The sequence below is a fragment of the Geotrypetes seraphini genome, chromosome 8, assembly GCF_902459505.1.
Source record: "Geotrypetes seraphini chromosome 8, aGeoSer1.1, whole genome shotgun sequence".
NCBI classification, from domain to species: Eukaryota; Metazoa; Chordata; class Amphibia; order Gymnophiona; family Dermophiidae; genus Geotrypetes; species Geotrypetes seraphini.
This window is the reverse complement of record NC_047091.1, coordinates 192100141-192113464: the sequence shown is the minus strand read 5'-3', so window position 1 is coordinate 192113464 and position 13324 is coordinate 192100141. Positions and strand designations below refer to the sequence as shown.

Sequence of the window (13324 nt, the reverse complement as noted above, 5' to 3'; positions counted from 1 at the left end):
GTATGTTCCCTCTCCGTGTACTCTGTTTTTGCTTTTTATACTTGTTTGGTTATTTAGTTGTTATTTGTTGTCGTCCATACCTTGCTGTCCTTGTTCTTCCCTGGTGTCGTTTGGTATACTGACTCGGCTCTTCTTGAGGCTCTTCGCAAAGGCGCTCTCGCTAAGGCGAGCGCCTTTGCTGTTTGCCTTCGCCGCACACCGAATGGCTGCGCGCCATTGGCTCCTCCCCTTTTAAGGGGGAGTTCGGATAATGATCCTCCGACGCGGAGGGGGTAGGCGGAACTTACTCTCGCCGCTGCCTCTGGCTTCCTGCTCCTCTTTACCTCCTCTCCTGGCTCCTTTCTGGCTTTTACTTTCCTCTTCTATCTCCCCCTTCTGCCTGCTTACTTCTGTTAGTTCCTCTAGCTCTCTCTTCTCCAGGGTTCGGTTATCCTGGGATATATCTGATCTGGTCCCAAGTTATTTGCAGACATTCTCTTCCATGAATGGTGCAGTATCTATTCCATTCTGACATATATTTCTGCTCTTTCTTTGTGCTATCTCTAGGGTTTTGTTTTAGCTTTTTCCTCATATATCCTCTTCTCATAGACAAAGTCTTGACATTTCATTGGTCATATGTAATATCTGGGCTTTGGAAGATTAAATTTTGTGATTCTAAATCTTATTTGAGCAGTTTTACACCAACCTTTCTAACCTTGGTGACCATAGGGATCCTTACAAAATGAATAGACATTAGAAAGAGTCTTGGGTGATGGATTACCGTAAGTATTGGATATATACAAATTACATATGAATAGATGAATCGCAAGTGGCCCATTTTCTTTTGATATGTCATCATTTACTATCTGGTTGATATTCAAAATGATTTCAATGGCCACTAACTGGTAAAATCGCTTATTCAGGGCCATCAGCTAATTTTCAGCAGCACATAACTGGTTATCACCACTGAAAAGCAGCTATTTGGGAGGGGGGCATGCTGGGGCCGAGTCAGCACTTGGCCTTGCTGGTTCAGGGTTGATATTCAGTACTTAACTGTCCAAAGTGATTGCATAAATGTAGCTTAAGTGCTGAATATCAGCTTAAGTGTCTATGCGGCAGCTACTGCTACATAAACCAGACATGGCTCACCACCGCCGGCTGAATTTACGATTTTATTGTTCTCTGATGGAAATCATATTTCTGTCTGAACTGTTTTGCCTTTTTGCAGGTGTCCCTGTGATGAGTTTTGATGGTGTTGTCATCGACAGTGATCTAGATTCTGTGAGAACAGAAAAAGTACGAGCTCATATCCATAAAGCAATGGCCAGCAAAAGAGGTAATTTGGGGGAGGAACTGCTGAAGAGCAGGGATAACCTGCAGTTGCTGCTCATATAGATGTAGAGCATTACTACTTCCCCTGCTAAATGCAGTTGTTCAGTTAGCAGACAGAGATTGGCCTCTTGTGCTCGGAGGGATTTGCAAGATATTATGAGTCCTGGGGCACGCAACTAATGCCGTGTCTTCTCATTGCATGCTGGGTTTTGAATAATATGTTGGGGTATACATTCCATCACAAAGGACCAATAGATCTGCAACCCTCAAGGAAAGACAATATGCTAAGACCAGCAAGGTTCAAGTGGGACCCATAAGAGCAAAGCAAAGAGAATTCTAATTTGCACATCATTTACATAAGATGTAAAACAAGGAAAAGATGTGACTGGAGATGAGAAAAGAAATTTATACAGACACAAGCCTTAGCCCAGGGGTAGGCAATTCCGGTCCTCAAGAACCGGAGCTAGATCAGGTTTTCAGGATATCCACAATAAATATGCATGAGATAGATTTGCATCTCAAGGAGGCAGTGCATGCAAATTCATCTCATACATATTCATTGTGGATATCCTGAAAACCTGGACTGGCTCTGGCTCTCGAGGACCGGAATTGTCTACCCCTGCCTTAGCCCAATGAAGGAACGAAGGAAGGAGTCCTTGAATGTATCCCAGTCAGGAGAGGGTCCACTTCATCCCTCAACTCTGGAACCAACTCCCCCCGCAAATCAGATTGCAAAACTCATTGATGACCTTCCGGAGAGCGGTGAAGACCCTCCTCTTCAACTAATATTCCAGCTGTAATCAATTCCTCTAACCCCTCCGCTACCAACCTCCTTTTGCTAATCTCTCAGACCCTTTCCCTGTGCTCTCCCCAAGAATTCCCTCTGAATACCCGCCCCCCCCCCTCCCAGCACACAATAAGTCACTACTCTTCCAAAGTTTGGACTTAAGATACTTCATTGCCAACCCTTCTACCCAATGTTGTCCCTTAAATAATCCCCTCCAAGCCGTCTTCAAATCACTGTTCTTCCAAACTTGTGCTTAAGTTGCAGTATTGTCATTTGTCTGTCCAATGTAATCCACTGAGGATGTTGGCTTGTAACCCATTCTGAGCTACTGGGAGGATGGGATAGAAATTGAATTAAATAAATAAATAACCTCACTCTAAGCCACTTGGGAAGCCCTTCACAAGATCCCCAGACTAAGGAAGAACCTGAAACAACGAGAAGAATCACCCAAAAAGAAGACTGGACCAATCGACCGTCCACATAAATTGGTGTCTGGATTCTGAGTAATGGAAGAGATAATGTTAGTGAAAATACCCACTGCACTGTGGCAGGGAAAATGGCCATTGAAGCAAGCCTGAAATGGATGACCAAACAACTACAAGCCCAACAAGAAACTATGGAGGGGTGGTTTGCGCAGACTCTAGAACAGTGGCAGAGGCAACAGTCCATTGTGCAACTATTGGGCAATTAAGTAAAAGAACTAAGACAGTTGGCAGATGGGACACATTATTGTGCCACCCACCAGGACCTGGGTATTGTAACGACCTGAAGTCCATCATCAGGAGTGGACTAAGAGTCTGTTATTAACAAAATTGGGACCTGATGTAGAGTTTGTGTAATACAAAAGAATGCAAGATGAAAAATACAGAAGAGATTACCAGACAAAGCTGTGTTTAAATCTTTATTGATTTTCAAACTTTGATAGTGCAATACAATTGGTAAATCATAAATACTAATAACTATACAATTATTATATTAAACAGTCATTTACTCCCATCCTCATCTTAATTATGAATACAATAATACATATGATGTGATTTCAATATTATAATTAAATAATTCAACTCCTCAAAGTACATTTCCCTCCCTCCCCCACCCATCAACCCTCCCTGTAAAGTGAGAAATATGGCTGGAAAAGGCTCTGATGGAAGAACAAATGGCTAAAATAAAGGGTGTCAACTTATATCTATCTATCTATATATACACTAGTCTTTAAGCCAGTTACATTAATGGGTGTTAGAATAGATGTATGTGTCTCTCTTTCTTTCTTTCTCTCTCCTTGGACGCTGTCTGTCTTCCTTTCTAGCTGTCTCTCTGGCCCCCTGTTTGTCTGTCATTCTTTCTGTCTGTGTCTCTTCCTAGCCCCCTGTCTGTGTCATTCCCCTTTCCCTTTCCCTCTCCCCCTTGCCCCCTGTTGTGCCATTCCTGCCTGCTGCATATCTCCCTTCTGTTTCCCCCCCTCCCAGAGCAAAGCATGATTGCTGTCTGGCCCCCAGCACACCCATCCCCCAAAAGCAGCCGCCTGTCCCTCTACCCCAGCCCCCTGTTGTGCCATGCCTGCCTGCTCCGTGGCCCCCTTCTGTACCCCCTCTCCCAGAGCAAAGCATGATTGCTGTCTGCCCCCCAGCACGCCCCTTCCCCAAAGCAGCCCCCTTTCCATCTCGCCCTGGCCCCCTGCCTGCCTGTATTGCTCCCAAACCCAGCTTCCTGCTCTCTTCTGGCCCACCAGCACGAACCACTGCTGCCGCTGCTGCTCCTCTTCAAAGCAGCCTGCTGATGATCGCCGGCCAGCTGTAGCGAACTTCACAGGCCGCTCTCCACCTCGGTAGCACGTTCCCTCTGATGCAATCCCGCCCCTCCTCTGACGTACGGTATCGCATCAGAGGGAACGTGCTACCAAGGTGGAGAGCGGCCTGCGAGGTTCGCTACATCCAGCTGGCGATCCTCAGCAGGCTGTTTTGAAGAAGAGCAGCAGCGGCAAATTTTGGGGCCTTACAGTGAGTGAGGGTGGGAGGGGAGAGTCATCGGCGTGTTCCCTGCCTCCGTGTTCGAAAATGGAATTCGGCATGGAGGGACACATCACACTGTCAGGGAACACGCTGTCCTAAATGCGCATGCGCGCTTAGGGTTTTATTATAGAGGATATATATAAAGGAGGACACCACAACAATACCAGAAGCGGTGAAAGTGTTCAAAGGAGTAATAGAGGACAGCCTCACCACAGTGAAAGTGGACTTGGACCAGATATACTACCAGATGACAATCTTAAAAGCGACAAATCCCCTGGACCTGATGGAATTCACCCAAGAGTCTTAAAAGAACTGAAGGTTGAAATTGGAGAGCTTTTGCAAAAACTTGCCAACCTGTCAATTAGAACTGGACAGATACTGGACGACTGGAAGATAGCGAATGTCATGCCGATTTTCAAAAAAGGATCAAGAGGAGAACCGGGCAACTACAGACCTGTGAGATCTGTCCCTGGAAAGATGGTTGAAGCACTTATTAAAGATAGCATAGTCCAGCATTTGGATATACACAGGGGCGCCAACAGAAATTTCTGGGCCCCTTACTGAGCAATCCTATTGGGCCCCCCACGCACCCCTTCCCCCCCTCCGACCCCCCCTTCTTCCATGGGCCGAATACACACATACTTTTCTCTTTCGCCGCACTCTTTGACCAAAAGATTTGTAAGCCTGCAACCACGTCAAGGTAGACTCTTTCATCAGGGCCCTAACCTATCCTAAACTAATCTATACCTATCTATTCTAAACTAACATATGTCTAATACTGAACTAATAACAAACTAACAAACATCTGCATAATAAATAACTAATAAATAATAGTGCTAGTAGCTATATTTCACTTTTGAATGTAAAATCTCAGTTAAGGATTTCTTTTGACCTTTGTAGGCCAGAAGTAGATCACAATTGCACAATATTTTTTGTAACAAGTATTAAATGTGTTTTTATAAATACTGTAAGCTTAATAAATATATCAGAAAAAACTACACATCTGAGCGCATATCTGAACATACACATCTGTATGATCCCATCCTCCTCTGCTTGCCTATAGCTGCATCATGCATGTTAAAAATGTATGATATGTTGATATGTGCACCTTACTTCCTTCCCATCCATCCTCCTCAGCCTGTCCTTACACATCCACAGCTGCATGTTAATGATGATGTATATGTTATGATGATAAATAAGTGCATATGAGCCCATCATTAACATGCAGCTATGGATGAATATAAAAAAGAAACAATATTCTGTACAATTGTCAATTTATAAATCAGTGTCTTCTCCCCATTCTCTCTTCCCCATTTCCCTTCAGCGTCCTCAGGCTCCACTTTCCTTCAGCACACGCACATAAAAACAAGCAAGTAATTTATATCATTTTCATTCTATTCATTCATAGAAATTAAAGTCTAAATAATGCCAGTCACATAACAAAACATGATTTTACAAAAATAATTCCCTGCACAGTCAAGCCTTCAAGGATTACTCGATGTCTTTCAGCAGTTCCCCTCCCTCCCTCCCCCTTACCTTTGTGGCCAAGTCAAAATGATCTACCAACAATAAAATTTTAAAAACACAAAGCACGCTGTACGCAGAGAAAATGTTAATTATCATTTATATTCCGCAGGTTTTCAAAGAGGTCAAGGCAGATGACTTTATGCAATGTCACCTCAGTAACAACTATACAAAAATAGACAAATATTCCCCTCCCTTTTTACTAAAACGTGATAGCGGTTTTTAGCGCAGGGAGCTGCACTGAATGCCCCATGCTGCTCTCAACGCTCATAGGCTCCCTGCACTAAAAAACATTATTGCAGTTTAGTAAAAGGGAGCCATAGTGCAAAATATAGACAGCATATATAAATTCTCAAAGCAGACACATTTTGATCACTAAATTGAAAATAAAACCATTTTTCCTACCTTTGGTAATTTCATCAGTCTCTAGTTGCACTTTATTCTTCTGACTGTGCATCCAATATTTCTTCCCTTCTTTCAGCCTCCTGTATGCTTCCACTCCTCCAGACCTCATTCCCTCCCCAAACTTTTTCTTTGTTTCACCCTGCCCCTTCTTTCTTTTTCTCTCTCTCCATACCCCCTTTCTTTCTGTATGTCTGTTTTTCTCTCTCTCACCCTGCCCCCTTCTTTCTCTCTCCACACCCTCTTTCGTTCTGTATGTCTGTCTTTCTCTCTCTCTCTTTCCGTGCCCCATTTTTCTTTGTTTCACCCTGCCCCCTTTCTTTCTTTCAGGCTTCCTGTCCCCCCTTTCTTTCTTTCTCCCTGCCCTCCCCTATGCCACCACCATTGGGAAAATGCTGCCACCGCCACTGGGGAATAGGCTGCCACTGCCGCCATCGGGAACAGGCCAGCGCCGAGTTCGCCCTGCTTCTCTTCCCCGCGAGGCCGACCAACTCTCGCCACCCGACGTCAATTCTAACGTCGGAGAGGACGTTCTAGGCCAGCCAGGCAGCGATTGGCTGGCCCAGAACGTCCTCTCCAACATCAGAATTGACGCGAGTGGCAAGAGTTGGTCGGCCCCACAGGGAAAAGCAGGGAGAACTTGGCGCAGGCCTGTTCCCGATGGCGGCGGTGGCACTCAAGTGGCCTAGGGAGAACACTGGAGGGTGGCCAGCTGTGCACCCCCTTGGGACGTAAACCAGGGGCGGGGCGGACCGCCCCCCCACTCTAGTATACCACTATCTGTACCTCACTCCCTCCCTATGACCAAAAATTCTCCTTTCTTCTATTCCCCTGTGTACACAACCATCTCTTTCCCTCCCTTCCTCTCTCCCAAGTTCATGCCTTCTGTGTCCAAAAACGCATTCCCTCCCCCACCTCAGCATCTCTTTCCCTCCCTTCTTCTCTCCCAAGTCCATGCCTTCTGTGTCCAAAAACCCATTCCCTCCCCCACCTCAGCATCTCTTTCCCTCCCTTCCTCTCCCAAGTCCATGCCTTCTGTGTCCAAAAACCCATTCTCTCCCCCACCTCAGCATCTCTTTCCCTCCCTTCTTCTCTCCCAAGTCCATGCCTTCTGTGTCCAAAAACCCATTCCCTCCCTCACCTCAGCATCTCTTTCCCTCCCTTCCTCTCTCCCAAGTCCATGCCTTCTGTGTCCAAAAACCCATTCTATCCCCCACTTCAGCGTCTCTTTCCCTCCCTTCCTCTCTCCCAAGTTCATGCCTTGTGTCCAAAACGCACTCCCTCCCCCCTTTTGTTTTCCGCGTTTGCCTCCCAGCCCATCTTTGCAACTTTCTCAGCAAAACGAAGCTCAAGCCGCGATGCTTGTCTTCTGTTTCCTGCCTGCCCTGCCGCGCACAAATAGCCGACCGGAAATATTCTCCGACGTCAGCGCTGACGTCGGAGGGCAGGCTTTGCTTAAGCTCTCCCTCCGACGTCAGCGCTGACATCGGAGAACACTTGCGATCGGCTATATGTGAACGGCAGGGCAGGCAGGAACAGAAGACGAGCCTCGCGGCTCGAGATGTATTGAATTCCGCGGGTCCCCCGTCCAGCTTTCTCCTGTCCACGTGGGGCTGACTGCCCCTCCCCCTAGACTGTGGCCTAGGATCCTGGGGGAGCCCGGGCCCCCTGTCAGCTCCGGGCCCCTGAATGCAGGACTGGTGGTACTGCCCTGATGGCGGTCCTGGATATACACGACCTGATGAGAGCCAGTCAATATGGCTTCAGGAAAGGGAAATCATGTTTGACGAATTTACTTCAATTTTTTGAGATCGTAAACAAAAAAATGATAGTGGAGAACCAGTGGACATAATATACTTGGACTTCCAGAACGTGTTCGACAAGGTTACATTACATTACATTAGGGATTTCTATTCCACCTATACCTTGAAGTTCAAGGCAGATTACAAAAGAGCTGATTGGACATTTCCAGTGAAGATACAACGTGTTTTTTTTTTATTGTTGTTTTTTTGGTTACAACAGAGGAGAGATAGCTGGATAGATTCCGAAGGAACTTACAAATTGGATGGTAAATTGACAGTACGTTACTGTGTGATATAACAAATAGATTACAGTTAGAGTACAAATAAGAAGATTACATTACATTTCAGGGATCTGTATACTTGGTAGGTGTTTTGGGGAGGAAGAGATTTTCTAAGTGGAGGTTTTAGGGGAGAATTTAACTGGGAGGAGGGGGAAGGGGGAGTTAAGATATTTGGATGAATTTTTTGAAAAGCAGGGTTTTGAGGTCGCCCGTTACCGTCAGCAGGTTGGAGATGGAATGGTTGAGTTTTGCTGCTTGCTTTGCCAGAAGGTTGTCAAACATCTTCTTGCGCTGAGTGCCCTTGAGTGAAGGGAAGGCAAAAGGGTTCAGGGTTCTTCTTTGTCTTGAGGTGAGGATCTGGTTTAAGCGGTTGTTTAGGTAGGAGGGGGAAGAGCCATTTAATGCTTTGAATAATAGGCAGTAGAATTTGTTTTTTTTAAATAATTCTTTATTCATTTTCAAAACTTTCATCAAGTGTACAACAATCATAATAAACACAATTAATCAGAGCACTTACATATCTTATCATTATAATCTAAAAATACAAATGTAACCCTCTCCCCACCCTCCCTCAAAGCCCTTCATTCATAATAAGAAACCTATATTTGTACCCCTCCCCCCTCCCCAAACTATATGGTGTATAACTAATAGAAAAATGGCATTTAATCATGACAAAAAGACGTTAATGGCTCCCAAATTTTAATAAAATTATTATAATTTCCATTTTGTATCGCTATTGATCTTTCCATTCTATATATGTGACATAATGAATTCCACCAAAAATTAAAATTCAGCCTACTATGATCTTTTCAATTATTAGTAATATGTTGGATGGCAATGTTTATGCTTATTCCTCCTGCATAAGTGTGAGGAATATTAGTAAATTATGGGCAGATTGTGCTGTTCCTCATCAGAACCTCATCCAGGCATCACACCAATACACAATAGTGAGATTTTGGACCTCTCCATCCTCTTAAATGTAGAATATGAGCCCTATTGAGGAAGGGCAATTTTCCGACTGCCACCATTTACATACTAATGGCATTGAAAAATTATACTTATGTTATGAACATAGCACAGTCAGCTGAACAAGTAGGTCTTCATCACATATCCGGGGCTCAGGGGTGATATGATTAAGGTCTAAAAAATACTGAGTGGAGTGGAAAGGGTAGATGTGAATCACTTGTTTACTCTTTCCAAAAATGCTAGGACTAGGGGGCATGTGATGAAGCTACTAAGAAATAGATTTAAAATAAACCAGAGAAAATATTTCTTCACTCAATGTGTAATTAAAATCTGGAATGATTCAGACGTTCAAATACTTGAAGGGTATTAACGTAGAACAAAATCTTTTCCAGAGAAAGGAAAATAGTAAAACCAGAGGACATAATTTGAGGTTGAGGGGTGGTAGATTCAGGGGCAATGTTAGAAAATTCTACTTTACGGAGAGGGTGGTGGATGCCTGGAATGCGCTCCCGAGAGAGGTGGTGGAGAGTAAAACTGTGACTGAGTTCAAAGAAGCGTGGGATGAACACAGAAGATTTAGAATCAGAAAATAACATTAAAGATTGAACTAGGCCAGTTACTGGGCAGACTTGTACGGTCTGTGTCTGTGTATGGCCGTTTGGAGGAGGATGGGCAGGGGAGGGCTTCAATGGCTGGGAGGGTGTAGATGGGCTGGAATAGGTTTTGACAGAGATTTTGGCAGTTGGAACCCAAGCACAGTACCGGGTAGAGCTTTGGATTCTTGCCCAGAAATAGCTAAGAAGAAAAAAATTTTAAAAATTTAAATTGAATCAGGTTGGGCAGACTGGATGGACCATTCGGGTCTTTATCTGTCGTCATCTACTATGTTACTATGTTTAACAGAGAATGTGGTAAAAACAGTTAACCTAGCAGGGTTTAAAAAATGGTTGGTTGGATAATTCTGTTTCTGTATTACAATCATGTGTAACATCTAATATGAAAGATAATACTTACATTTTCAGATGGAAAAAATGGAAAATGCTATGAAATCTAGATATCTCATTACCTAGCACCGTTGGAGCTATTGAGAATGTATATGAAAGATATTCTTCAATATGCTCAGGTGAATGGTTTTATACCTGATAATTTATATTACATTCCTAAGAGCTCAAAGGGCATTACTGAAGAAGGAGGGATAGATCAATTAGTATCGCCTGATACTTTGAACATCTCTCAATTTCTAGAGTCGTTTAAAGATTATGTAGCTAAAAGAGGAACATTGTTGGTTACATTTAAATCTGAATTGGAAAAGCAAGCTATCCAAATAACAGGCCTTGTTTTGTGGGCAACAATTAAATGTTTTCCCAGATGTCTCCAAACAAACACAATTTAGGAGAAGACAGTCTCTTGGCTGTGGGAGCTACTTTTTTCTTCAAATTCCCATGCAAATGTTTAATATCTCATGGTAGTAACAAGTATGTTTTTGTTGATCTGTCTCAGTTGGAAAATTTTCTTCAAGATAAATCTAGATTTGATAATGTTCTTGAATCTAATACAGAGGTTGATAATAAGTGACATTTGTTAGATATTGAATTTTTGTGACACCTTCTATGAGATAAATAGCCCTAATAATGTGGACTTGAATAGAAAATTTGTTTTGTTTATGTCTTTTCTTTGATATTTGTTTTACATGCTTGAACTTGTTTTTGGTTGAATAAATACATTTATAATAATTATTATTATTATTTTTTTTAAGATATGTTAATTCTTATGTCCAGTCTCATGCAGGCATTATACCAAAAAGTATCTGAAGAGTGGAGGAAGCTTATTTTATAAGTGTGGCCCTAAGAAGGGTTTAAAATTTTTTTTGTAATATGAGCAAAGGAGTCTGTCATGGTAGCGTTTCAAAGCATCTCTTGGGAGGAGGGAAAGCAGCAATCTGTCTTAGAGAGCATGTCTTTCTGTTCCAGGCTACACCACTAGAGGGCCTCTTGCTAACAGGAAGGAATCTCTGAGGTGAGAAATGGCTCTGTCTACTTATTGATTCATCTTGACTCTCTCTAGCTGTTTGTTTGGATTTATTTGCTGCCTTTTTGAAGAAATTTATCCAAGGTAATATACAGCAATATGGGGTAAGGACCTGGAACATCTAATTATGCTTTCTGATTCTTATGTGCAATTTAGGAGACATTTAAAGACATATTTGTTCTTGAAACACTTAAACAAGGATATTGTAATGAACCATCAAAACATTATAGTATTATTTCTAATTACTTGATTATCTAATTTCTTCTCTTAAACCACATAGAACTTTATGGCCCTGCGGTATATAAATTGATTATTATTCACGAGTAAGATGAACATAGGGAATAGACAATACAGCATAAAAAAATCTTCAAATAACAGTCACAATTAGCAAAATACAGTTTTCTTTAATTCAGAACCTGATGCAAGGCTGTCATTCTGAGTTGTGTGTTGTTATTATTGTTGGTTTTTGCTGCTGCATGCAGGACGCTGGCCTAGCATTGAAGAACTCTGCCATAAATGCTTTCTCCAAGCATTGGGCATCTCCTTCTCTCTTGCTTCCCTCACTCCTTCCCTGAAGGTTTAGCATCTTTCTCTCCCAGCCCCTACCCCCATCCTGCAATCTTACAGACTCATGTGGCTGTGATTAAGCAGGCTGCCTCCAGCCAACCCTAGGAATCTTCCCTTTGCCACAACGCCCTGGTATCGTGTGGATGAGATACAGCCTTGAAGTCAGCCAGAGGCAGTCTGGTTTAATAACTGCTGGTACAAGTATGCAAGTTTGTAGGATTGTGGGGTTGGGAATAGTAGGAAAGGACCAGAGAGAGGCGATGTTGGCCTGGTATGACTACAGGTGGAAGGGAAGAAAAAAGCCAGGCACAGGGAGGGATAGAAATGCTTCAAAAAGATGTTGGATGAGGAGGGAGTATAAGGACAGTGATACAGAGGTAATGCTAGACACAACAGAAAGGGTAGGGAAACAAAGGGGCAATGCTGGATTGAGAGGACTAGAGGAGATGAGAAAATGTGCATAGAGGAGGAGATGCGCTTGCATGGAGGAGGGGAAGGGAAGAGAGAAGGAGATGCACACAGATGGAGGGGAGGAGAAGAACTAACAAACTAGACAGATTTGATGGATGTAGGGCAAGCAGTGACAAAGAAAAGAGGAAATGGACAGGAGGCCCTGGAAACTCCTTTCATCAGGTAAGTAAGTCCCTCTATTCCGTACCCTTCTCTTCCACTGCCAACTCCAGACTCTGTCCCTTCTATCTTGCTGCGCTGTATGCCTGGAACAGAGTGCCTGAGTCAAAATGTCAAGCTCCATCTCTAGCAGTATTCAAATCCAAGCCCATTTTTTTCAAGGCTGCTTTTAACTCCTAACTCCCAATCACCATAAGATACCTATGTCCATCCTATCAGTCTTTCTGCAAGAAACTCCCAACTCTATATGTGCTGTAAGCTCTTCTGGGCAGGGACCATCTGTTGCATGTTAAAATGTACAGTGGTGCATATGCCTTTCAGCACTGTAGAAATGATAAATAGTAGTAGTAGACCGGGAACAAGATGTTAGAAAAATAAAATATTTATCTTTATTGAATATTTGTAAACCGCTTGTAATGACCCGACAGTCAATTCAAAGTGGTTTACACTTAAGCATCCATAAATTAGGAACAGTAAAATTCAATTTCAACATAATCAACCTTAATTTTGGTAAGAACATCCATAAGACATTTACAATATGAACAACACTATCCCTTCTAATACCTTCTATAAATAGTGTTATCTTCCGGTTTTGCTTCCACCACACTGGAGCCATCACTGAGAACATTCTTCTCCTTATATGCTCATACAATACAATCTTTATTTGTATACCGCCAATACCTCAGAGAAGTTCACAGCCATTAAAATAAGAATAGGTGCTATTAAACTTCCCTCACTGTCCCCAAAACAGGCTCCCACGCTAACTATAATACCCCGAAAAAACATCCAATGTCAAAGATCGAAAGGGAATTAACAAAGACTCAGTCCCAATCCTTTCCAAACTCCAGATAAGGCAGGCCAACCGACGCCTCCAATTGCAGGATTCATATCACTCCAGAATACTTCCAACACCAAAAGACAGCTGACAGGAAAGACGACCCCAGATTACAGCCTGCACCAAAAAGATATACATTTACTAAGGTGCACTAGTGTGTCTTAGCGCGCGCTAACGCATCC

The 13324-nt window shown here is 43.1% G+C and overlaps 1 protein-coding gene across 9 annotated transcripts in view; it reads left to right on the top strand.

Moving 5' to 3' along the window:
- LOC117365440 overlaps positions 1-13324 on the top strand; it is a 362671-nt gene that overhangs the window by 113327 nt on the left and 236020 nt on the right. For all 9 annotated transcript variants that reach the window (XM_033955907.1, XM_033955906.1, XM_033955904.1 and 6 more), the window contains exons 7-8: positions 1208-1315; positions 11053-11098. In XM_033955907.1, the coding sequence (XP_033811798.1) occupies positions 1208-1315; positions 11053-11098 (154 nt within the window). The remainder of the gene's footprint in view (positions 1-1207; positions 1316-11052; positions 11099-13324) is intronic.